Source organism: Pangasianodon hypophthalmus, chromosome 7, assembly GCF_027358585.1.
Source record: "Pangasianodon hypophthalmus isolate fPanHyp1 chromosome 7, fPanHyp1.pri, whole genome shotgun sequence".
Taxonomy (NCBI): Eukaryota; Metazoa; Chordata; class Actinopteri; order Siluriformes; family Pangasiidae; genus Pangasianodon; species Pangasianodon hypophthalmus.
The window spans coordinates 12,892,097-12,919,671 of record NC_069716.1 but is presented as its reverse complement, the minus strand read 5'-3'; the positions used below and the strand labels follow the sequence as shown (position 1 = coordinate 12,919,671).

The 27,575-nt window shown below is 39.1% G+C and overlaps 1 protein-coding gene across 2 annotated transcripts in view; it reads left to right on the top strand.

The window, feature by feature from the left end:
* Positions 1-996: 996 nt before the first annotated feature.
* Positions 997-27,575, top strand: part of hspa9 (heat shock protein 9) — a 43,547-nt gene continuing 16,968 nt past the window's right edge. Inside the window, exons 1-10 of one of the 2 annotated variants that reach the window (XM_026917900.3) lie at positions 997-1,236; positions 1,868-1,926; positions 2,034-2,121; positions 17,493-17,674; positions 19,064-19,188; positions 19,330-19,403; positions 22,811-22,917; positions 23,004-23,166; positions 25,769-25,861; positions 26,996-27,205. In XM_026917900.3, coding sequence (XP_026773701.1) covers positions 1,159-1,236; positions 1,868-1,926; positions 2,034-2,121; positions 17,493-17,674; positions 19,064-19,188; positions 19,330-19,403; positions 22,811-22,917; positions 23,004-23,166; positions 25,769-25,861; positions 26,996-27,205 — 1,179 coding nt within the window. In that variant the 5' untranslated portion in view covers positions 997-1,158. Of the gene's footprint in view, positions 1,237-1,867; positions 1,927-2,033; positions 2,122-3,214; positions 3,430-17,492; positions 17,675-19,063; positions 19,189-19,329; positions 19,404-22,810; positions 22,918-23,003; positions 23,167-25,768; positions 25,862-26,995; positions 27,206-27,575 lie in introns of those variants that run through there. The other variant, XM_053235785.1, reaches the window with a different exon arrangement.

Here is a 27,575-nt window from a genome sequence, read left to right as displayed (position 1 = left end):
TCACTGACTTGCATTGCTGTGAGACCCCACAGCTGGCTGCTATTCTAGCACTTAATGCCTTTGTTTTATTGGAATAAGTGCTATTAAAAATGAAATGTGCTACTGTTGCTGACCAGGGGCACCACTTAATGGCAATTAAAATATGGCTACTTCCAACATGATAATGTGCCATATTACAAAGCACAAATAATTTCAAACTGGTTCCATGAAAATGACAATTAGTTCTATGTACTTCAGTGGCTTCCCCAGTGACCAGATCCAATAGAGCACCTTTGAGATGTGGTAAAACAGGAGATTCACAGCATGAACGTGCAGCTGACAATTCTGTAGCAATTATGTGATGCAATCACGCCAACGTGGACCACGATCTCAAGGGTATGTTTCCAAAATCTTGTGGAAGTCATGGTACGAAGAACTGAGGCTGTTCTGAAAGCAAAGTATGGTGTTCCTAATATATTTGCCCATGAGTGTATACAGTATATAAAGCCTGAAGAACATTCAGTTTTCTCTGGCATTTTTACTGCATGTGCACCCTACAATGAGCAAAAGCGCAAATTCACCATTCAGGATTGCTCGGTGACTGGTGGAACACAGCATTCCATTGACTGACTGGGGAAATATTTGCGTCTAAATAAATACATGTACAGTATGACACCGACACTTAATTACAAATACTGTGTCTGAGTAGTGGGCATGACCGAACTCTGTTATGACCTTCTTCGGGGTCCTGTTTCGACCTTCAGATGTTTGTTGTACTTGAGGTCCGTTGATCTGCCGTATAACTTTGATTCTCAGTTACTCAAGCCTCTTACATTTGCTAGGCACGAATAACTTGAGCCATTCAAATTTAATAAAAATAATAATACTGTTCATACAACCCCAAACGTTTTTTTTTTGTTAAAACTTGTTAAAAAAAAAGTTTTTAATCAGGCAATTTTCCTTTGCTTCCATGAAGGGGGGCCCACGTGGTGTTGCCTAGTAGTGTCATCAAGCCATGTGGTGTAAAAGATAGTTCCAGAAGCATACCGTCGGCAAGGTGGACGTCATCTACTCGTAGTGACCGTGAGGATTACTAGAACTCATTTAGGAGAAATTATTTGTAACTGCTTGCTTGGTTCAGTAATAGTATACCACACCCGTGTTTATAAATTAAGGAAAATGTTAAACGTAGCAAAAACAGTTTCACGAAACCTTTCTCCAAGCTGCGTCCGAGGTGTACCCTCTTTTGTGAAAAAGGTGGGTTATTTTCTGTACCTATATACGTCACAAATTTGAGGTTTCCTTAAAAAATTATTTTCACCAAATGTCTAGCGCTACAATGATATTTTCTTCAATGTACTAATCGTAGAGTTAGACGTTTGGTTTCTCAGTGTCATGTGACGATAAAGCTAGCGTTAGCAATACACAGAAAAGAAGAGTTACCTGCGTGTTTGTAAGCTTTGTTGTTGTTAGTACTGCGTATTAGCTGTTTATGAAAAGGGTATAAATTGTGCTAACTAGGTTCAGTTGGATTTTACTCTCAGTTTCTCGCTCGTAAATAGCCTACGTACCATAGTTGGATATTTTTGCTAGCTGTACAAGTTTCTAAATGGAAGACTGAATAGACGTATGTAATAGCACAGGTATAGCTGTGTTTTTGGTTTTCTCTCCAGTGTGTAGTCTGTTGCTAATTATTTATTGTTATATGAGCCATGATTCCATTGTGTGATTATGAACGCCCTAAACAGAAAGTTTTAATATACATGTTTGGAACCGATGTGGGTTCCTCTGTTGAGTGTACAGCCAACTACAATCAACAAGTTTTAGCCTTTCATATTGTTCAATCATCTTACAATACTATTTTGGCTAACAGCAGTAATTTTCTTAGGCTTGCTGGAATAGGTTGACGGAATATGCCATTCAGACTGCATCCAGACGTGAATATGCGTGAGTAAAGTGCAACAGTCGTTAAAAGGTTTTTAAAATGTGTCCACTTTAATGTGTTTTTAATTTCATTTACATATTTTTCATCTTGTGTTGAATGGGTGTTACAGTTCAGAAGCAATCAAAGGAGCAGTGATTGGAATTGACCTGGGGACCACAAATTCTTGTGTGGCTGTCATGGATGGTAAACAAGCAAAGGTCAGATGCCTCTTCTATTTCACTAATAAAATTATATTTTTAATGGCGTTTATTTATTTTTTTACAGAATTAGTTGGACTTTTTAAACATGTTTTTGGCAGTGAATTTACATGAGGAGGGCTGATAGTTTAGGAATTCTACAACGTATGTGGGAAGAGGAGTATATTAAACTCTGCTTGATCTAGAGAGTTATGAGAGTTACTCCGAGTTATGCCCATTGTAAAAAGAAATTATTTTCAGGTGACCAACTCTAATATAATTTTAAAAGATTGAACTTCTCTTTCTCTCATCAAAAAGTGCTAAGTTATTTTTGGAGCCAAAAAGGTTTTATCCACATGAAGCTAAATATAGTACAATAAAGATTATGGAGGTTGTAATGCAGGGGTCCTCACTCTTATCCACAAAAGTCTATTGTGACTGCATGTTTTCATTCCAACCAAGCAGCAGACACACCTGATTCAAATGACTATTAGGTTTGTCTTCTATTTGGTTGGGGTTGGTGCCACATAATTGGTGCCTGTCTTTGGCTTCGAGGCTACCTTGTTTAATCATTCAGCTAATAGGGAGCAGTAGGTGTTAATGGTGGGGGAAAATTCTATTCAAGCATGCTTGAATGTTTGATTTCAGTATTCATATGGAGAATGAAAATGTATTTTTATTACAATAATGTTGCTCAGAATATCATACACAAGTTCAGTCACACAACAGATCTTATTTTGGAATCAGTGGGCCTCATTTATTAAGCTGAATAAGAATGGATTTCTTCATAAATCTTTCATAGAATCATTTACACTAGATATTTGGTGTTCATGAAAATCCTGTAATTTCTGAAAAATGTTTATCATTCTGGCTAACAGTCACCAAGACTCTTTGATTTGAGTTTAAAAAAGGCAGTTTTCTTATGTGATGAGCTTGATGTCCCTGAAGAAGAAAAAAACTTACCTAGTTTGAGAAGTGTGCAGAGTATGGGGTATGTTCAGAACTTACATAAATAAAGATCAGCTGTTTCTATAGGATATATCTTCTGGTTTCTTTTGACTGCTGGAGCTAATGTCCACAATGAGCTTACAATGCATGTACTCATTGTTGAAAGGTATCGCTCAGGAGAGGGATTTAAAAGATTTTCCAAAACACCATGTACCATGGAACACTGTGAAGACTATCAACAAGTAGAGAAAATGGGGTACCACAGTGACATTAACAAGAACAGGATGTCACTCCAAAACTGATGAAAGGAAAAAACAAAACCTTATCAGGGAAGCTGCCAAGAGACATACGGCAGTATTAAAGGAGCTGCAGGAATAGCTGGCAAGTACTAGTCACTCACTGCATGTGACAGCAATCTTTCCAATTTTTTTGTGTGTCTGGGCTATAGGGTCAGGTGGTTAGATGGAAGCCCTTTTTCTCAAAACAACTAAACCTGCATGAATCACCCATGTGGCAAATGTGTTGTGGTTTTATGAGACCAAGGTAGTGCTTTTTGGACATAATTCTAAAAGATCTATTTGGCACAAAAACAAGACAGCTTATCATCCAAAAAAATACCATATCCATGGTCAAGCATGGTGGTGCCAGCATCATAGATAGATAGATGTTTTTATTAATCCCAGGAGGAAATTCACACATTACAGCAGCAGCAAAAGAATGGTGTTTGCAGTAAGAAATAATCAAGAGTGATATATATAAAATGTATGTATGTGTGTGTATGTATATGTGTGTATGTATATATATATATATATATATATATATATATATATATATATATATATATATATATATATATATATATACTAGTATATGTATATGTGTGTGTGTGTGTGTGTATATGTATGTATGTGTATATATATATATATATATATATATATATATATATATTATGTGTGTGTGTGTAAGTAAGATTATGAATAGTGGTAAAAATAAAGTAAATGTGAACACTCTGAGTAAATGTTAGTGATTGCAAGTAGTAACAAGAGGTATGCAGCAAAGTAGATATGATCAACAGAGCATCTACAGTAAGTTGTATAGTGCAAAAATTCAAACAAATGTCCGATGAACTTATTCATGGAAAAAGGCTCTAGTGCACTGTAATGTCCCAGGACAATGATGAACTGTTGTACAGGGTGATCACTGTTGGTTTAAAAAAATTAAAAAAATAAAAACTCCTGTACCATTTCTTTCTACAGTGGACCTGAATGAGTCTGTTGCTGAAAGTGCTCTGCTGTTTGCCCGATAAGTAATGAAGGAGATGTGATGCATGGACACTAGTCTGTTTAGTGTCCTCTTTACCACAACCACATCAAACCTGTCCGCAGAACATCTGAGGACAGATTTAGCCTTCTTAATAAGATTGTTGAGCTTCCTTGCTTCTCCTGCTCTAATGTTGCCTCCCCAGCATATTGCTGCAAAGAAAGCACTTGCTAGAACAGACTGGTAGAAGGTCTCCACCATCTTGCTGCCAACATTAAAGCACCTCAGCTTCCTGAATCTGTTCGGTTCAGTTCAGTTTTATTTGTATAGCGTTTTTAACAATGGGCATCGTCACAAAACAGCTTTACAGAAATCTGGATATAATTTTTAAAAAATTTATCCCTAAGAAGCCAGAGGTGACAAGAGGGAGAAACCTGGAGAGGAACCAGACTCAAAAGGGAACCTATCCTCATCTGGGTCACAGCGGATAGTGTGATTATAGATCAGTCCACTTCTACAACCCCAAATCAGAAAAAGTTGGGACAGTATGGAAAACACAAATAAAAAAAGAAAGTAGTGATTTCTAAATTTACTTTGACTTGTATTTCATTGCAGACAATACAACAGCACATTATTTAATGTGTTCCTCATGATTTTTATTGTTTTTTCTTCAAAAAAACAAAATTCCTATTTTGGTTCTTGCAACACATTTCAAAAGAAGTTGGAACAGTAAAGCATTTAACACTTTGTAATGTTGCCATTCCTTTTCACAACACTTAAAAGATGTTTAGAGACTGAAGACACCAAGTGAAGAAGTGTTTCGGGTGTAATTTTGTCCAATTCTTGTGGCAAACAAGTCTTAAGGTGGGCAACAGTACGGGGTCTTCGTTGTCGCATTTTGCGCTTCAAAATGCGCCACACATTCTCTATTGGAGACAGGTCGGGACTGCAGGCAGGCCAGTCAAGTACCTGAATCCTCTTCCTCCGCAGCCAGGACTTTGTAATGTGTGCAGAATATGGTTTTGCATTATCTTGTTGAAATATGCATGGACGTCCCTGGAAAAGATGTCTTCTTGAAGGCAGCATATTGTGCTCCAAAATCTCTATGTACTTTTTCAGCATTAATGGTGCCATCACAGAAGTGCAAGTTACCAAGTTTACCAAGGGCACTGACACAACCCCATACCATGACAGACCCTGGCTTTTGGACTTATTGCTGGTAACGGTCTGGATGATCCTTTTCTTCTTTGGTCCGGAGCACACGGCATCCATTTCTCCCAAAAAATACCTGAAATACTGATTCATCTGACTACAGTACACGTTTCCACTGTGTGATGGTCCATCCCAGATGCCTCCGAGCCCAGAGAAGTCGACGGTGCTTCTGGACACTGTTAACATAGGGCTTCCTTTTGGCACAGTACAGTTTTAACTGGCATTTGTGGATGTAACTACATATTGTGGTACTTGACAAAGGTTTGCCAAAGTAGTCCTGAGCCCATGTGGTGATATTGCTTATAGATGAATGACGATTCTTGATGCAGTGCCGCCTGAGGGATCGGAGAGCACGGTTGTTCAGCTTAGGCTTGCGCCCTTGTCCTTTACGCACTGAAATTCCTCGACATTCCTTGAATCTTTTAATTATGTTATGCACTGTTGAAGGTGAAATAAGCAAATGTCTTCCTATCTTTCTTTGAGGAACGTTGTTTTTAAACATTTCAATAATTTTCTCACGTATTTGTTGGCAAACTGGCGATCCTCGGCCCATCTTTGCTCCTAAAGGACTAGACCTTTCTTGGATGCTGCTTTTGTACCAAATCATAATTACAATCACCTGTTGACATCACCTGTTTCAAATCACATCATTATTTAACCAATTTACCTGATTACTAGCCCTAAATTGCTCCTGTCCCAACCTTTTTTGGAATGTGTTGCAGGTCTGAATGCCAGGAAAGGATGTATATTTACAAATGAAATTAAGTTGACCAGACAAAACATGAAATATTTTGTGTTCATATTGTCTGCAATGAAATACAAGTCAAAGTAAATTTAGAAGTAAAGTAAAATTAGGCTTGTGTTTTTTATGGTGCTTTTCAGCACACTTTCCAAAATTAAAAAAATAATGTCCTCCAGCCTGTTGTCGAGGTGGTCACCAAGATATTTGTAGGTGTCAGCCAGCTCAACATCCAGTCACATGATTGGTCGTTTTCCTCCTGAAGTTGACCATCATCTCCTTGGTCTTGGCCACATTCATTTATAAGGTTTTTTTTTTTTTTTTTTAACCAGACCATGCGATTAAAATATTTGAAACGGTCCGTAAAAGTGTATGAGATGATTTGCAGGACATTTGTACTTTCTAAATGCAGTCAAAGTCTGATGTAGTAAATGTAAATGGGGCTTTAGTAAAGAACAGAGGGAATCATGGATGGCTTTTTTGCCACAAAACCTGCAGGCCTCTGTTAGACAGCTGAAGATTTCACCTTTCAGCATGATGACAACCCAAAGCACAAATAAACAAAAGTCAACAAAGGAATGGCGTCAGATAAAATAGATAAGTTTTGGAATGGCCAGTCAGAGCTCAGGTCTAAATCCAATTGAAAACCTGTTGAATGACTTGAAGAGGGTTGTGCACAGGAGATCCCCTCGTAATTTGATAGATCTGGAGCATCTTGCAAGGAAAAGTCAAAATTGCCAAATCATGATGTGCAGACTTTTTAACCTGTCCAGGGAGAAGAGTTGAAATTTGAGAGAACTACATGGTAATAGAAGGTACATTAGAAGTGGACCACGTTAAAAAAAAATACACTTTTTGGCACTATAGGCCAAGCACATAGAAGGAATCTTTGAACTGTGATAAAAAATATTGTCTCTGCAACTGTTGATTAGGTATAAAGCAGACATTGAAAAGTGCACATTAAAAATGTCTTCAAGTACAGCATGAATCCCCTTCTAATATACCACAGTAAGCGGGCATTGCCAAAGTATGATGAAACACACCTTTTTCCGATTTGTATTTAAAATGAAGATCAGAGCAATCAGAATAAATTTTTCGTAGGCATTCTGGGGTGTAATATTCTTTTACAAATTTTGTAATTGAGGTTGAATATGGCAATAGATGAGCACTCCACTGGTGAAGTCTTCTCTTGATTGTTGACTTTGACACACATACACCTACCTCCTGGAGAGTGTTCTTGATCTGGCCAACTGTTGTGAAGGGTGTTTTCTTCACCAGGGAAAGAATTCTTCGGTCATTGACCACAGTTGTTTTCCGTGGTCTTCCGGGTCTTTTGGTGTTGCTGAGCTCACCGGTGCGTTCCTTCTTTTTAAGAATGTTCCAAACAGTTGTTTTGGCCACGCCTAATGTTTTTGCTATCTCTCTGATGGGTTTGTTTTGTTTTTTCAGCCTAATGATGGCTTGCTTCACTGATAATGACAGCTCTTTGGATCTCATCTTGAGAGTTGACAGCAACAGATTCCAAATGCAAATAGCACACTTGAAATGAACTCTGGACCTTTTATCTGCTCATTGTAATTGGGATAATGAGGGAATAACACACACCTGGCCATGGAACAGCTGAGAAGCCAATTGTCCCATTACTTTTGGTCCCTTAACGAGTGGGAGGCACATATGCAAACTGTTGTATCACCAGAAATCCATTGTGGTGGTGTATAGAGCCAAAAATGTTAGAATTGTGTCGATGTCCCAATATTTATGGACCTGACTGTATAGTGTCTAATGCAGCACTAAGATCAAGTAAGACTAATATTGAGATGCAGCCTTGGTCCGAAGCTAAAAACAAGTCATTTGTGATTTTTACTAGCGCAGTTTCTGTGCTATGATGGGGCCTGAAACCTGACTGAAATTCTTCAAGGATATTGTTTTCCTGTAAGAAGGAGCATAATTGTGCAGACACAACCTTTTCTAATATTTTAGATATAAACGGAAGGTTCGAAATTGGTCTGTAATTTGATAATTCATTAGGGTCTAGTTTAGGTTTCTTAAGAAGAGGCTTAATAACTGCTAACTTGAGAGGTTTTAGGACGTGACCTAAATATAATGAGGAATTAATAATGTTGAGAAGAGGTTCTCCAGCTGTATGTATCACTTCTTTCAGCAATCTAGTTGGGATTGGATCTAACAAACGCGTCGTTGAATTAGCCGTGCTGACAAGTTTATAAAGCTCTTCCTGTCCTATACCTGTAAAGCATTTTAGCGCTAAATGTGGAGCTTTAGGCTGGACTAGATCACAGGATGCTGTCAAAGGTTGAACATCCAGTATTTTGTTCCTGATACTATCAATTTTTTCTGGGAAGAAATTCATAAAATCCTCACTACTAAACTGTAATGGAATACTCTCTTCCGATAGCTGACGTTTTGTTAGTCTAGCCACTGTAATAAATAAGAATCTGGGATTGTTTTGGTTTGTTGCTATCAGTTTGCTCAGATGCTCGGCTCTAGCAGCTTTTAGAGCCTGTCTAAAGACAGTATGTCTAGCTATATATGCAATTCTAAAAACTTCTAATTTAGTTTTTCTCCACTTTTGCTCGAGGTTACGGGTTGCTCTCTTGAGGGCATGAGTATGACTATTGTACCATGGTGCAGGTGTTTTATCTCTGACCTTTTTTAATCGGATGGGGGCAACAGTGTCTAGTGTGCTGGTGAAAATAGTGCCTATGCTGTTAGTCCTTTCATCTAGATCATCTGCATTTAGGGGTCTAGTGAGAAATTGAGACAGATCCAGCAGATTACATGTGAATCTGTCTTTAGTGGTCAGAATAATATTTCTACCGAGTCGATAACGTGGAGGGACATGGCTAATATGTTCTATAGGTAGAGTGTACACTAAGAGGTGATGGTCTGTGATATCATCGCTTTGAGGTAGAATATCTATATCAGTGACATCTGTTCCATGTGGTATAATTAAATCTAGCGTATGATTAAAACGATGAGTTGGTCTAGTAATGTTTTGTTTAACCCCAAATGAATTTAATAAGTCCATAAATGCGAGTCCTAAGTCGTTATTAGCATCGTCAACATGAATGTTAGTCTCCTACAATCAACACTTTGTCGTAAGTAATCAGAAGGTCTGAGAGTAAATGTGGAAACTCTTTAAGAAAATCAACGTACGGCCCTGGGGGTCTATATACGGTGGCCAGAGCAAGATATAGTAGGAATTTTTTATGTATGTTGGTGAGTGCAACATTGAGGACAAGCACTTCGAATGAGATAAACCTGGGTCCTGTTTTCTGAGTAACAGTAAGAAAATTGTTAGAGATAGTTGCAACACCACCTCCACGACCAGTCTGACGGGGCTCATGCTTATAGGAATATCCTGACGGAGTAGACTCATTCAGACCAATGTATTCAATTGGTCTAAGCCAGGTTTCAGTAAGGCAGAGTGCATCAAAACTATAATCTGAGATCATTTCATTAACAATAAGTGCTTTCCGTGTAAGGGATCTAATGTTGAGAAGCACAAACTTTAGAAATTGTTTTTGTTTCGTTATTTGGCCTTTTTCAGGTTTAATGGTGATTAGATTGTTTCGAAAACTTTTAGTGAATTTATTCTTTGTTCTCACTATTCGGGGAACAGACACAGTTTCTATAAGACGAGCTATGTGTGCACTTGTGTCAGTCTGGTGAGTTGAACAGTAGCTATTAAAATTGTGATCTGAGGTATGGCTTACCAGTCAGATGGTGTGTAGTGTCCTGGAAATGTTGTCCGAGAGAACCGCTGCTCCAACTCTGTTTGGGTGCAGGCCATCAAAACGGTAGAGCCTAGGACGCTCCCAGAAAATATTCCAGTTATCAACAAAGGGTAATTTCTGGTCTTGACACCATGACTGTCACCATTCATTAAAAGCAAATAGCCTACTGAACCTCTCAATTCCTCGCTGGAACGTGGGAAGCGGTCCTGACACAATGATCCTCATCGTGGGCGATGTGCTGCGTACCTTCTCAATCAGGCTTCTGAAGTCCTTCTTCAGGATCTCCGTCTGCCTCAGCCTGGTGTCGTTTGTGCCAGCATGGAGGACCACAGCTTCGATGTTCTTCTTATTCAGGATCGCGGGTACCTGTATACGCACCTTACCTTTAGCCGTGTTAGCACGGACGTGCTGGACGATGGAGTCTCCGATGATCACCGCGTCGCATTCCGGGTCGAGATCTCAAATGGGTGGCGGCGGAGTGTGGGCTGTGGGCTGCTTGATTGTAGAGGCACTGTTTTAAGCCTGCTTGGTATTTTAGACAGAAGACATATGAGTAAAATCAACCTGCAGGTGTTGAAAAGGCCAGCAGGTGGCAGCAAAGCATCATGTTCGGCAGCTGGCCCTGAAATGTGTGCTGTGAGACAAGCAGTACATGCCAGGTATTTTAACTGTGGCCAACTTGCAAGGTAATAAACATGTATGCAAAAGATCTGATACTAGAGTAGCATAAGAAATGGGCTTATCGTCAGCCAAGCTAAATCCTGGTGCGTGCCAAATCTTACCGAAGTAGTATGCTACTCCGAAAACGTACCTCAAATCTGTGTAAATAGTGATATCATCTTTAAAGAGAATGCATGCACGAATAAGGACAAGCAACTCTGCAGCTTGTGCTGAATTGTATGAAAGTGAATGTGCCTCCCACACTATCAGGGAGGGAGCAGATTGCATTACCGCAGTTGAAGGTCATATCATCTGGTTTAGAGCAGGAACATCCACAAAAACATGTTTACCTTGCTCAAATGGAACTTCTGCATGGTCAGAGCGTATGCTAGAGCAAAGGTGAATTTCAGTTAGGTAGTTGTGAGTGTTCTCAGTGTTGGGCTCAGCAGACGTGAGTAGGAGATGCAACAATACAGCTGGTGTGTTAGGCACCCTAGGAGGGTTGATGGTTAGATTTTGAGTGGCGCAAAGAATGTCATATCCTGTTCTTCGCTGGGATATGTGTTGCAAGTACGTTTTCAGCCTAGACTTAAACACTGAGACTGTGTCTGAGCCCCAAACACTAAGTGGAAGGCTGTTCCATAACTGTGGGGCTTTGTAAGAGAGAGCTCTACCCCCAGCTGTAGCCCTCACTATTCGAGGTACCAACAAATAGCCTGCACCTTTTGATCTAACTAGGCGTTGTGGATCATAAAAGACCAAAAGTTCGCTCAGGTACTGTGGTGCGAGACCATTTAGTGCTTTATAGGTCAATAGTAGAATTTTATAATCAACACGAAATTTGATTGGGAGCCAGTGCAGTGTGGATAAGAGAGGGGTGATGTGGTTTTAAAAAAAAAAAAAAAAAAAAAAAAAAAGCATATACTAATTTTTCTGCATCATGTGACAATATATTTCTTATTTTAGCAATATTTCTGATGCGTAAGAAAGCGATCCTAGTGATATTATTTACATGAGTTTCAAATGAAAGACTGGAGTCAATAATCACACCAAGGTCTTTTACTGTTGCACATGATGAAACAGAAAGGCCATCCAGAGTTAATATGTAATTAGAAAGCTTACTTCTAGCTGCCTGTGGTCCTAGTACAAGTACTTCTGTCTTGTCAGAATTAAGTAAGAGAACGTTAATAAGCATTCAGTTTCTAATGTCTTTTACACATTCCTCAACTTTATTAAGCTGGTGTCTGTCATTTGGCTTTGCTGAAACATACAACTCTGTCATCAGCATAACAGTGGAAGCAAAAACCATGTTTATGAATAATTTGCCCAGAGGTAGCATATATAAATAAAAGAGCAGTGGGACTATCTTCATTTGTTTGGTTTAATCCACATTTCTGTTAAACACAGTACATCAATATCCTGATCAGTAATGATTTCATTAACAATAAGCGCTTTGAGAGATTTAATATTCAACAGTCCTAGCTTCAGATCAACGGTGCTGGATATGCATTCAGTTTGATTTATGTTTGTTAATTAGGTTACTAAAACAAACTGTCTGAGTATTTCTACATTTTTGTTTAGCTCAAGGAGCAGACACAGTCTCAACACAGTGGACCCTAATTGACTACTCAGTGCAGCTAGCAGACGGTTGGTTTAGCCTACTTGTCTGCTCTCTGGCCTTGGTCCTGGATTGTCACAGATTAACTAGGCCTGTTCTGAGACTGTGTGCTATGCTGCAAGAAATGAGAGCAGCACCTTCCCGAGTGGGATGGACACCAATTTTGCCCTCAAAACTAGTCCAATTATCTATAAAAGTCCACATTGTTTTCTGAGTATCTCAGTTCTTCCTTAGAACACACAGCTCTCAAGGTTTTGTTGTGTAAAGAGCAATCAGGGATTCACTGACGACAATAGTTGATAATGCCCCGGAAGCTTAACATTTGCTTCATGGTACGTGGCAGATGAGAATCACGTCCTGTCGTTCAGCAGAGAGGCGCTTTAAGCCTTGAGAGATAACGAACCCCAGATATTATATTTCTGGCTGCCACCACTGTAGCTTTTCACGAGAGGCCTTGAAACTGCACTCAGCTAAATGTTGGCACAGCTGAATGGACCCTTGTGTACAAATGTCTTTATCTACAGCAGATATTTAGAGAGCATCTGCAACTCGGTGGGAAAAAGCAACCTTGATGCATTGCGCGGGGGTAAAGTGTCTCTCACCATGGAGGAGAAGACCGCAGGAGAGTCCACAAAATCCTGAGGGAAGCACGTCCAGGTGTATTGTTGATTTTGGAATGTGAAGCAAGATCAGGATGAGGGATGCCACCATCGCTGTTGGGCTCTGTGATGGAAATTGGCTTTACTTCTACAGACAGACAGCTGGGAACACACAACTGCAAAGAGCCATCATTAAAAGTGAGTGACGTTCAGGAAGCGAATGCACATTGTTCACAACGGACAGTTGTAACATAGAACAAGCAGAGACTGGAATCATTCTTACCGCAATAGTGACTGTTTCCATTGCAGAAGATAGAATTATTCTGCCCTGCTGGTGCTGAGACGATCTGCAGACGAGCTTTGGGGCTGACAACTATTTGTGAGGCGGGAAAAACCACCAGCCAATTCTAATTCATGTACTCATGCACTGAAGTCAGGCATTGTCAGCTCCCAAAGCCCTTGTGTAGTTACACGCAAGGGTTGTGAGCATTCTGGTCTCGTATTATTCCAACAAGTACTGATGAACAATGGGCATTGATCTGCATTCAATGGGAGATGCGACTCCTCAGACCAAGCCTTCTGGAATCGAATTACAAAGGCAGCAGCGCTCTTGGTAGGGCTTTGCTTTGTATTAGCAGCGTGTGAAATATCTTGATGGCCAACATAGAGCTGGACGAGGAAGGCATGCAGTTGAGTATAGAATCGATTTCTATGATCATTATTGGCCCATGGAAAAATATGTGGGTAATGTGCAGTCCCTCGCCCCTGCACGGCATTGTGGTCAAGGGCTAATGTGTCCATATGAACAATCATCTTGTCCTTCCTATATTTGTTGCCAAGCTCCCTGATTAGGATGCTGTGAAAATCCTTGTCATCTGGGTATAGCCAGTTTGACCCTTAAGAATATCTACAAATTAAGATAAGATAAACTTTATTGATCCCACAGTGGGGAAATTCACTTATCACAGCAGCTTACAGACAGTTAAAGTGCAGGTATTACAGACTAACGATAGGAAGAAAGAAAAGTTAAAGCTATAACTATGTATACACCTTAGGAATAATATATAAAATTAAGATTAAAATTGAGGGGTTGTTTGATGGCAAAGCCTGAAAGATTGCATTTGCGCTTGTAGTGCTTGGTGGATGGATTGTAAAAGATTTACCCACTTGTACCAAAGGGGCAGCGACATTGAGGAGGCCTGCTGCTGAGCCAGCGACGGATGTACTGGTTGCAGTGGGCGCAGCAACATATAGCCTTTTATGTTGCTTTCCTTTCTTTCCCTACTTACTTTGTCCCTCAGTTCACAGTTCCTTAACACATTTTTCAACCAGCTTTTTAATGTAAACGTAATCCCACTTAGGATCACCCATGCCATCGAGAATCAAAACAGCACACACACATCACTGCAAGTTCAAAAGATTTGCAGCGAGGATATGGAGTCCGTTGGGACTGTCCTTCAGTAAAACCAGCTACATTATCAGCAAAAGGTTGTACATAGAAACTTAAACCACAACTATTCATCCAATCCTCTGGGGTTTGCCCCACTTGAGGTTTTGGGTGCCCAGTCCCCATCACAACGGTTAACAAATAACAAACAGCTCTTAACGGAAATACACAAAGACGGACAAAGACAGACTAATCAGGCAGCCCGGGAGCTTTATGTGTCACGGCAGGAGGAAACACCACGTCTGCAGCTGGAGCTTATCCTAAGGATGGCCAAATGCTGGGGTAAACACCACCACAGGTTGCACACATTTTCTGAACCATCATGCTTTTTAGCAAATCTTGTTTGATCAGACTGGAAGATTGTACGTATTACCTTTTCCAATCGCCGGGCCAATATCTTGGCTGATATTTTACAGTCTGTTTTGAAATCAATATGTCTAAGATGCACAATCCAAAATGTCTTAATCTGGCTTTAGTTTTAAACACACGGAGGCCACAGGAGCTGGCAACAAGCTGATGGCTTCCCATACCTTCTCTGAAGTAATCTGGCCATCTAAAAAACATCTGTCCTCTTCAGGTTTAGTGGGGAGTGTAATCTTATCAAGACAAGACATCAGATCTGATGATGGGATATATTGTGATTCTTAAAAAGAAATATAGAAATGCCTAAATGTATTTATACAAAGTGGATCATATGTTAGGGAGCTGACTTCCGCCGTAATAGGCTTAATAGGTTTTTTTCACTTCGTTTCGTCTTACTTTGGTATGCCAAGAGTTTGCGCAGTGACCGTCAGTGACATCACCATCAGCCCGCATAGATTAGGGTTGAATGTATCACAATCAACCGTTAGTGGAAGACTTCGAGAGTAGAAATAGAGAGGCATTACAAATTCTGGAACAAAGATTAACATATCTCAAAGTAATGGAAAGGCGACAGTGTGGAGAAAGAAAAGATCTGATTGTGATCCAAAACATACAAGCTCATCGGTCAAGCACGGTGGAGGTAGCATATCTTGGGCTTGCATGGCTGCTTCTGGAACGGCTTGCTAATATTTTATTGGTGATGTAATTCTTTATGGTAGCAGCAGAATGAATTTTGAAGACTACAGAATTATTGTCTGGCAACTCATAGAGAAACACATCCAATCTAATTGGAGGGAACATCTTTCAGCAAGGTAATAACCCGAAACACACTGCCAACCCAAGAAAGGACTTCACCAAGGGGGAATAAAAGTGTAAGGTTTTAGACTGGCCAGTTCAATCACCAGAACTATATCCAACTGAGAATGGATTTCACCTCCTGGAGAGGAGAATGAATGGAGAAACCCACCCTCCAAAAAACAACTGAAATAAGCTGCGGTACAAGCCTGGAAATGCATCACAAAAGAAGAAGGCAGCAGTTTGGTGATGTCAGTGGGTCTCCGTCTTGATGCTGTTACTGCAAGCAAGGGAATATATTCAACCAAATATTAAGTGTTAGTTACTGTAAGACTATCTGTTCCAATTTTTTTGCTCACCAAAAAATTGGATGGTCTCCCACCAAAGAGGCCATGTTCTGAGTTATTTAACACATCTAGATGTAAATATTGGGGAAATGAAAGCTGAAATTCTAATGTATTATCTCATTCATCTTTTGCTCTCCCGAATGTCTTTAGTCTATAACTAAAACAAAGGAATTGGCCTCTTCTTTCCAATTCTTTCAGAGGAGACTGTATAAACTACATGTTCATGTGATTTGTGTTGAACAGCTGTGGAGTTACTGAATTCTTGTATAGTGAAGTAACCCTGAAACTATGTTTCATTTTCTTAAGGGAAGCTAAGGTGCATCAGAGAAAGATGTTTTGTTGAAGTCAGAAAACATAAGAATAAGAATTAAGTTTTTGTGTATGTGACATTTTATTTTGTTCACCTTAAAGCTGCAGATACCACATTTTCCAACAGACATTTAAATACATCATATTTACCAACTTGATATCTACTGTGATATCAGTAGGCTGATTCAACAGTCCCAAGCCTAGCCCACATCACAGATCCTCCAGGATACTGAACAGTGAGGATTGGGTTCTTTTCTGTATAACTATTCTTTTTACAACTCACCTTGAGTATTGGTTTTAAAAAGCTCTTATTTGTCTCATCTGACAGTAGAAACTAGTTTCAGTCAATGTTTGTTTGTTTGTGGTTACATGAATAAACCTTCTGGAACTCCTTTCATTCAATATTCTTAGCAGCCGCAGATCAACAACAAAAATCTTGACCATGTGCAATCATTTCACAGTTTCTACTAGCTACATTAGACGTGCTTTAATGTGTCACCTCATGCCCATTTAATAGAGGTTTGATTGCTGCTGGTAGTATCTGTTTGAGTAAATGTGTAGATAATGGCTCTAGTATGCAAGTTGATTTTGAAGAGAAATTAGTGAAATTATTTTGGTCTGTTGGATGGGAGTAAAAGATTCTAATCATTCTACTCATGTGGTTATATCATTTTCTGCGTAGTTATCAAATTTTCTATGTTAATACTCAGAAATTTTTCTGCCATTTTGTCATAGAAAAAAAGCTATTACATACTGTTCGTTTTTGTGCTTCTATGGAGGCCTTGTTCCTAGTTAACTTTGCTGTTGTATTAAGTAAGAATCTAGAATTATTTTTGTCATCTTCAATTAGGGTCGAGAGAGATGCTGATCAAGCAGCACTAAGAGCCTTTTTAAAGCTAAGAACGCTCTCCTTCCATGCAATTTAGAATGCCACCAATTTAATTTGAAGTCATGTACGTTCTTTTGAGCTTTTGAGTGTAGCAGATCGTTGACTGTAAGAATTGAGGCACCTGACTGAGCCACCATATATGATCTTTGGGGTCAGATGATGAACCAATCAAGGTTTTGCAATTCTGGGAAGGTTTCGGTAGAACTGTGTACAATAGCTGAATTGATTGCCACGCTACTGCGTGTGGAGTTTTATTATGACTAAAATACATTTTGAATGAGATGAGGTAATGATCTGTGATGACTTCAGTCTGGGATAGTGTGACTGTTTTGTATATTTAAAGTCATGAAATGCATATAAAGCTGACTTTACTAGAGCTCATCATGGAACAAATAATGATTTTATTTTATTTATTTATTTATTTTTATTTTTTTTAAACATCTGGTAACAGGTGCTTGAAAATGCAGAAGGTGCAAGGACAACTCCATCAGTTGTAGCCTTCACAGCTGAAGGGGAGAGACTGGTGGGTATGCCAGCCAAAAGGCAAGCTGTGACTAATCCAAACAACACACTCTACGCAACCAAGCGCCTGATTGGGAGACGCTTTGATGACCGAGAAGTACAGAAAGATTTGTAAGTTGTTTACACTGAGTATGACTACTACTGCTTCTTCTTCTCAAGCCCTTTAACACCAGCAATACAGTATATTTAGACATACGTTTACATTAACACTGCAGCAGAATGTTGTTCAAAAGAGATTCTACTTTACTCCGATTCTTTGGGTCTAGCTGAGTTCAGCAGACACTGTGATGTTAACTTATGCCATAATGGATTTTCCGCCTTTTTAATTTTTTCAAAAACAGTTGTTGTTTTTTTTTCCCTCTTCTTTCTCCTACCAACTTTGTCCAATCATCACCAAGTTTGAATCATGGCATTGTTAGACTATCCCAAAAAAAATTTTTTTTTTTTTTTATTTTTGATATATGGAACAGTTTGCTCTTAACACGCAGACAAATTTGACGGCAAAACTGCCAAACAGTATGTGAAGGCATATCTCAGCAACGGTGTGACGTATTCTTACCAGATTTTATAGATAAGTGACGTCACCCTAGGGGTCCCCAAGGAGGTTTGTCTAAATTCACCTCTAGGTGGTGTTATAATTAACAAATTTGTAAAATTGCTGTAGCCTTCATTTTTCGAGGTACCAAAAAGGACCTGCAACTTTTGATCGAACCAGGTGAAGTGGATCATAAACGACCAGATATTTGCTCAGGTACTGTGGTGTGAGACAGTTCAGTGCTTTATTGGGCAATAGCAGTATTTTATAAGTGCAAAATTCTACTGGGAGTCAGTGCAGTGTGGATAAGATAGGGGTGATGTGGTCATATCTTCTGCTTCTAGTAAGAACTCTGGCTGCAGTGGTGTGCATGATTCTATGGTGGTCTTTTTGCCTAGTTAACTTTGCAGCAGTATTAATTTAGAATCCAGGATTATTTTTGTTGTCCTCTATTAGGGTGGAGTGATAGGCTGTTCTAGCAGCATTAAGTGCCTTTCTATAGCTAAGAAGGCTGTCCTTCCATGCTGTTTGGAATACTACAAATTTAGTTTGAAGTCATGTACATTCTTTTGAGCTTGAGTGTGCGTGTGTGCTAGTTTTTTCTCTCCAATTATTTTATTTTATGTTTATATTTTATTGTTTATATATGTGTGTTTGTGTGTGTGTGTCTGTGTGTGTTTAAATTAGTTCTTGATAACATTTTTAATAAAATGTCTGGTCTCGTTACTAATGAAAGCAATGCCACCTGTATACTTTATAACATCCCATTCCCAAGTGTAATTTCTCCTCTGTCTGGCACACAATCTTCTGCCTAGCCCAAGCTGAGTGTCAAAGCAATGATAATGTTGTTATTATTATTATTATTATTATTATTATTATTATTATGGAGTGTTAATACTACTGCTACTAGCAAGGAGGGTGTTATGCACAATGAACAAATTAGCTGTGTGGTTCTTCATTTGCAGAAAGAATGTTCCATATAAGATAGTACGTGCATCCAATGGAGATGCCTGGATAGAGGCCCATGGAAAGCTGTACTCCCCTAGCCAGGCTGGGGCCTTTATTCTGATGAAGATGAAAGAGACTGCAGGTAAGAGTCCCTTTAAAATATTAAGACACAATTTTCACAAGACAGAATTTTCTGAAAATAAATGCTGTAACTACTAAGAATAAAGGCTATAATGAATGCATGAATGTGTGTTCATTTGTGTTAATTAGTGCTCTTTTTCAGAGAATTATTTGGGCCATACAGTGAAGAATGCTGTTGTGACTGTACCAGCCTATTTTAATGATTCTCAGAGACAGGTAAAGATGGCACAAAAGTCTAATTAATCTGAAAGGTAGTCATTTTTATTTAAAGGTTTTACAGTGAATAATGAAAGTTCCATTAAGCCTATCAGTTTGGTATGCCATGCTAGTCGTAGTGAAAAGCTTTAGAACTCTTGTTTTATGTGAAGAAATTGTTTTATGTGGAGTACAGTGGTGATTTTAGCTTTAGGTTATGAGAAGCTGCAGAATAAATATTCAAGAGTAGTACTATTAATAATTAAATACTATTAATACTCCTTCAGTATTATGCAGTCAGTAACTCAGATGGCTGTTGTAGCTAGTGCATTTGAACCTGGATTGGCCATTGGGAGATTTCTGAGAAATTCTGGTGGCTTGGCCTGTCTTGCAACTGAATTAGACACGAAGCAGCCAGGTGGAGCTGAGAGAAAAGGGCATGAAAATGAAAAGCCCTCCAAGAGATTGCTGCAAGATGCAGCAAATTAAGACATTTTTCAAGAACTTCAAGCGCAGGTCAGTCTAATAGTAACAGCAGTATCTAGTAGGTGAAACTGCAATTGGCTGCATAATCAACATTGTTAGTCTATACAGCTGAAAGAATTTTTTTCAAGAATGTCTTTAAGAAATCTCACTATAAAAATTAAGCCATTCAAAAGAAGTAAGCACCGTCACATCCCCATATAACCAAAGGCTAGCTAGCTAGCCACTATTACTCAGTGGCACTGATGGATGGGAAGATGTCGTCGTGCTAGTGACAGTTGATTGCAGCAGGTCCTGTCTCAAGAGATGTTATATCTTGCCTGTTACTTCTGTTAGGTTTTTCTACTTAGATATGTCACTTTTCATTTCTTTCTTTGACTTTTCATTTTATGTTCTGAGTTTCAGTCTGCTTAGGCACATAGTTTTTTTTGTCAAATAAGTTTTTTATTCAGTCATCGAATAACCTTACAATAATCACAAGTTCCAGTAGTAATTTTCTTATATGCACAGAAACTTACAAATAAAATAAATAAATAAGGAAATAAATAAGTTAAAAAACAAACAAACAAACAAAAAAAACATGTAACACCCCTTCCCCAGCCTGTTAATATAAGATGCAGTGACATTCAAAACAGCTTTTAAGTTACAGTACATTGCATTAAGGAATAGAATTCCTCTTGAGGTAACAGAAGAAAGGGTCCCAAATGGCACATAGTTTTTTTTTTTTATTTATCATGCACTCTACACTCGGAATGGAAAACCACAGGGAGAGAGCAGGTTGCTTCATGTACAGACACGATTAGCTGCTGGCGCTCCAAAGATCTGTGCCACACACTGGAATGAGGTTCAGTATTCCTGAAGAACTGCTGAGACTGTACAGAGTACGCAAAGCTGGATCCAGAACAAAGGCAAAGAGGAGACAATACAAGCCCTTCGTTTCCTCCATCGTTATGCGAAACATTAGGTCTTTTGACAATAATATGGACGAGCTCAGCACACTGATCGGGACCCAGAGGGAGTATTTGGGAGTGCAGTGTGCTTTGTTTCGTTGAGACATGGCCGCACGAGGATGTTCTGGAGTTAAATGCTTCCATCCCTGGCTTTCAGGCAGTGAGGGCAGACAGAGATGCTAGACTGAGTGACAAGAAGAAAGGTGGAGGGGTCGCATTGTTTGTAAACAGCAGATGGTGTAACCTGGGACATGTTACTATGAAGGAGCTTCACTGTTGCCCAAATATTGAACCGTTAGCTGTTGGTTTACGTCCGTATTATCTCCCATGGGAATTCATGGTCACCATTCTGGTTATTTTTTACGTCCCACCGGCAGCTGATGCAGAAGCGGCATGGCATGTGTAACTCTCCACTGCACTACCAAAGGTCCACCAGTTTATCAACTGTGTTACCAGAGAGAACATAACACTGGACCTCCTGTACTCAAGTGTGAAGGGTGCATACACTTCATCTGCTCTGCCCCCACTGGGAAGGTCTGACCTGTTTCTACTGAAACCCACATCCTGTTGTCCTAAGACAGTCTGTGACAAAGAAGACCACAGTAGATGGTCACAAGAGGCAGAGGAAGGTCTGCAGATCTGCTTTGAGACCATAGACTGGGAATGTTATGTGAACCAGCTGGGGAAGACATGAACAACTGCATAATGGACTACATCACATTCTGCACGGACACTGTAGTTCCACTTAGGATGGTATGTAGTTTTCTTAATAAACCAAGGACCTGACGGAACTACTGAATTAAAAAGAAGCATGTTTTCAGGCAGAAAAACAAGGAACAAATGAGGAGGGTGCAGAAGGAGTTGAAGGTGAGATTGGGGGAGAACAAAGAAGACAGAAGGAAGCTGGAGGGCAGGCTTCAGCAGAACAACGCAAGGAGGGTATGGGCTGGCATGAAGCAGATCGCCAGCTTCAAGGCAAAACAAGGAGTTTTCAAGGAGTCTGGAAAGAGCTAACAAGCCTTACTCAAAGGACTCGCACTTCTATCTTCACCAGTTATACAGCCATCTTCAATGGACTCACCCAACTCCCACCCCACCACCTGTCAGTACCAGCCAGGTGAAGAGATGGCTACAGATAAAGAAACTTGGGAAAGCTGCAGGGCCTGACAAAATCAGTCCCAGGGTTATGAAAGTTTGCATCAACCAGCTGTGTGGGATCCATCAGCACCTCTTCAGCCTGAGCCTTCAACAGGAGAAGGTGCCAGAGTTGTGGAAAACACCCTGCCTGGTTCCTGTTCTGAAGAAGACATCTCCATCCTTCCTGAATGATTACAGATCAGTCGCCCTCACATCACATGTCATGAAGGTCCTGGAGAGACTAGTGGTGTTCCATATCAGACTTCAGGTCAGCTCTTGTCTGGACCCCCTGCAGTTTGCCTACAAGCCACATGATAATGCAGTCATATATCTGCTGCAAAAGGCCCACTCCCATCTGGACTACACTACAGTGAGAATCACTTTCTTTTCCCTTGATTTCCTGAGCGCATTTAACACCAGCCAATGTCTCCTGCTGAGAGAGGAGATAAGAATGCAAATGGACAATCCATGATCTCCTGGGTCGCTGACTACCTGTCAGGCCCCAGTTTGTGCGGCTAGGAGCCTGCCTGTCTGAGTGCCTGCTGTGCAGTGCTGGAGCACCAGAGGGACATTTTTTGTTTGTTTGTTTGTTTTTTCCCAAACAAAATCTTAATTCCTAAATGGTTAATGCAATATTTTTGTTAAACCTCTTGAATTAAAGCTGAACGTCTACACTTCAGTCACATCTTGATTGCTTCATTTCAAATCCACTGTGGTGGTGTACAGAGATAAAATTATGAAAATTGTCACTGTTCAAATACTTACGGACCTCGCTGAATATTTGCTTACCACTCTTATGAAGAGCTTGTGACGTGTTCATTTTTATTTTCATAAACCAATATGTTACACTGATTACAGGCAACCAAAGATGCTGGCCAGATTGCAGGTCTAAATGTGCTCAGAGTAATCAATGAACCTACAGCAGCTGCTCTGGCATATGGACTTGATAAGACTCAGGACAAGGTGTAAGTGTGTGAAACACACTTGTCAACCAATGATTTACTGTTGTTGGCAATTTGCATGTTATTTATTAATGTCTGTCACCTTACAGTATTGCAGTGTATGATCTCGGAGGAGGCACATTCGATATCTCAGTCTTGGAGATCCAGAAAGGAGTTTTTGAAGTGAAATCTACCAATGGTGACACATTCTTAGGTGGTGAAGATTTCGATCAGTATCTGCTAAATCATATAGTGAAAGAGTTCAAGAGAGAGGTTTGTATGCATTATTTTGTTTACACACACACATTTAAGTATATAATTATTTTAGATTTTAAGCTGAACAACCTGGGGCAGTTTGTTATAAATATGATGATTTACTTCTATTTAATGTTTTTAAGATTTTAAGGGCAGAAATTTGGCTTAATGGATATAAATGGGTATTTTAAAAGGATATTTCTCCAATAAACTAGAATTATGTTATTTATCACGGTATGTAGTTTTTCTTTACAGAGGTCTCTATCGCTTACTATCTGTGGTTTAGGAAAATTTAAGATCTTATGTCCTTTTTCTGTTTTCACCTGAATGGTACAATACTCAGAATGCAGTATGTCACTATGTAATTCAAGCATTGGGAATCCCTACTGTGATGGGCCAATGCGGACAGCTGAGTGAGACATGTGACTCGGTGGGACGTATATTCCGGGAAGCAATGGTGTAATCACAGAGGGACTTTGTAAACATAGCTGATCTTTAGTGATTTTTAAACACAAGCCAGAATATTTTTCTAAAATGTTGCGTTGTGCATGCTATCGAACTGGACATGTTTCCAGGCCAACAGAAGACAGAGACGAACCATAAGGTGTACAGTCAAAAATTCTTTCTTCCTTTATTCCTTAGCTGAAGCCAAATTCAGCAAGGTCACGCCCATTAATTTCAGCCATGATGGATTTTTTGCTAATTTGCATAACATACAAAATCAACTTTAATGAACTTGTCCTGGAGTTTTTGTCCTTCCTTCACAAATTTAATGTCACACTACTCAGAAGAGTGTGAACCTCAATTATCAAACACAAGTTGACATTTATACATATGGCCACTACTTGTCAATCAGTTCTAATGAGGTATAAGCTAATTTGCGCAATCCGCTGTATCTCATGATTGGTAATTGGATTTGCATGAAACCTGAATGGTTTGCATGTGCATGACTAAATTCTAAAGCCATCTGCAAAGCTTGGGGTGTGGTCTTACAAAGGGCACGTGGTAAAAGTCAGATAACTGTTTCACATGAACCGTTAGTTTGATTGAGCTGAAATTTGATAGGGTGCATCTATACATTAATATTTAAGTGGATTTTTCATGATGACCTAATTACTTTTAAGACATGGCTGCCATTGGCCAGTCAGATTTCAGTAGGCATTTCAGAGGCTTACCAAGAAATTTGAATGGCAGAATTACCTTATGCAATCCCACTGCAAATGGCCACTGGTGGGCGCTATTCAAGTTTCAATTTATTAATTTGCATAATATGCAATACCTACTCTTGCAAACTAGTCTTAACCTGTCTGTGAGGTTGTCACAAATTTGGTGTCAAACCTCAACCTCAATAATCAAAAGTGCTTGTGAACAGTATGGCTGCAACATGCCAATCATTCCTATTGGGTCAGAGTTAGTTTACTCAAAAAGCTGTACTCCTTGAATGCCTGCATGAAAACCTGAAATGCATGTATGGGGGAAAAAAAATTTGGGGCATAATCATTGAAAAGAGTTGGAGTGAAGTTATAGTATAGGAGAAATAGTTACTTCTCAGTAACGGTAAGTCCATTTGAGTTGAATTTTGATGTGTTCTATGAATCTGATTATCTGTAACTGGATTTTTATTCATCACTGAATGTTTTTAAATTTTCAAAAACATGGCAGCAGGCAGTAAATTAGGTTTCAGCAGGCATTTCACACAACTGGCATTGAGCTATTGTCACAAAACTTTATAAGTATGTTCATTTACAGTCTCTTGTTCTATGCACATTGGCAAGAACTTGCCACTGGGGATGATGTCTGCTAAATCTACGTAGGCCCCGCAGATCACTGCTTGCAGCTGTAATTCTTATTTATTTATTTTTTTTTGTCTGCTTTAAAATGAATCATACAGACCAAACCATAAGTCATAGAGACCTTGATACTAGGTCAACATGTGGTACTCCCTAGTGCTACTCAGGCATACAAGATGGGCCCAATAGTGGTATTAGTTTGCAAGTGTTAATGTTTTGGTCTATATCTCATGAACCTTGAGTCCTACAAAAAAATTCCCACTGTTTTCTTGAGTTCTCCCAGAAAAGCCTCAAGAACCATTTAGAACCACAAAACTGGAAAGGCATATACAGCAGGAGAGAGGTTATCTGCAAATATTGGAGCATGGTTCTGGTTCGATAACTTTTTCTCAGGGACCGTAATTCTGATTGAGCTGAAATTTGGTATGGTACATTTGTGTGGTAATCTGTAAATGGATTTTTGATGACCTCATAAATTTAAAAAGCATGGCTGCAATTGGCCAATCAGTTTCAGCAGATGTTTGGTTTTCTGTCGGTCCGTCTGAGATTCTCATTAGTATGATCACAGCGATGTTAGCAAGGTCACACCAAGGTTAAATGTCTGAAATAGTTTTTTTTGGAATAGCTTCTTACTTGTATAAGGTATATTTTAAAGGTTTGCGAGGCATGCAAATAAGTAAGAGCTAGACTTGTTCCTAATTGTACACATTTCATAGTGTGCAACATTTCAACTTGTAATTTCAGATTTTTCAGTATAGTGCTATGCAGTGCATTACATTTGCCCAGAATTGCCCATTCAGCACCAGCCACCATGCTATGTTTTTCTTTAGTCAGGTGTGGATCTAACCAAAGACAACATGGCATTGCAGAGATTGAGAGAGGCAGCTGAGAAGGCCAAATGTGAACTTTCTTCTTCTCTGCAGGTTGGTTTTTGTTTGTATGTTTTCAGTTCCTTTTTAACAGAACAGTTAGATTTAAATTGTTGTACTCTATCTAATTCAGGGCCTTATTATTTCTCTATAGTAAAAATATAGCCATATAATCAAGAACACAAATTTCGGTGGGGGGGGGGGGGGGGGGAAGGCTGTTGAGGACTTACATGGAATTATTGTAACCTGCAGAATTTATTAGATTTTGGAAATGGTCCAAAAAGGATGAAGGTCACAGCAAGGTCAGTTGATGGACTGTGATCTAAATCTGTATTTTAACAGAACAGACTAATGACTTTAAAAGTACTGCAGCAAAGTCAACATTCAAAATAAAACTACCCATGGTTCAGTGACTAGTTTTTTTAAACTTGAATCATCTTGGCTTCTGTAGCAGATCTTCTGTTGTGGTTAAATGCACATGCGTTTATGTAAATTTACATCTGACGTTCGTTCAGCATGGGCTGAATGTTACAGATTTAATTAAAAATATATCTATATATTTGGTTTACTATTTCTAGTCTGATTAGTGAAGTGAAACATATTTGTTTCTTATTTTATTAGTAGGTATCTAATAATCACCAATGGTTAAGCATCACATTTACAGCATTTAGCAGATGCGCTTATCCCGAGCAACTTACAGAAGTGCTATTTAGTCTTTAACAAAAATACATCCTCATGCTAGTTCACTAGGTCAGGGACTAAATCCAATCAGTTTTAGGTTAATAGGTACGAAAAGAAAAAACAAGATTTTTGAATAAGAGAAAATCTATGTATTTCGTTAATTTCAGCATTAGATTATTTATATTACATTTTAGAAAATGCCTAAACAACTGCCTTCAAAATAGAAGAAATGGGTAGTGACAAAATATAGAGGGTCAACAATACTAATATTGTGTGTTTGACTGTGATGTTATTGTATTGCAGATAAATGTTAGTATATTCAGTGCTACTAGAATCATTTTCTTATGTATCAAGGATTTTAGAGTATTGCCTTATAATATCCAGTATTAGCCCTTATTCCTTCCATGTCAGTTAGATAGAAAATAAGAAAATGAAAAAAAAAAAATGACACCTTGATCTGAAAACCCAGATCCATTGTATTGTCTTTAACTTTCTCTTGCCACCCAGACTGACATCAACCTGCCTTACCTAACGATGGACAGCTCTGGTCCCAAACACTTGAACATGAAGCTTACCCGTGCCCAGTTTGAGGGAATTGTGGGAGATCTAATTAAAAGGACTGTGGCCCCATGTCAGAAGGCCATGCAAGATGCTGATGTTTCTAAGAGTGACATTGGAGAAGTCCTGCTGGTTGGAGGAATGACTCGTATGCCAAAGGTAACTATTTCCAGAACTGTTTAGAAGGCTTTCAGAATACAGGGTGTAAAATGAACCATAGGATTGAGAAAGGTGGTGGCACCATTCAGTTCCTTATAAGTGCAATTTGGTCATATTAGTATTGTTAATAGAGCAAGTTTTGAACATGTAGCAAAAAATTTAGATGGCAAAAAATCTGATGGCAAATGGTATCAGCTGCATTCTGTCAAGCTATATTGTATTATTTGAGCCAGCTCTTATTTTAGGTACTGGAAACAGAAGTGTGTGGGTTTGATTTATTTATTTATTTTTTCTCCCTCCCTTTTTTCAACTATCTATTGTGCATGTTGAAACATCATATACATGGTAAACATGGCCTACGTTAGTGATG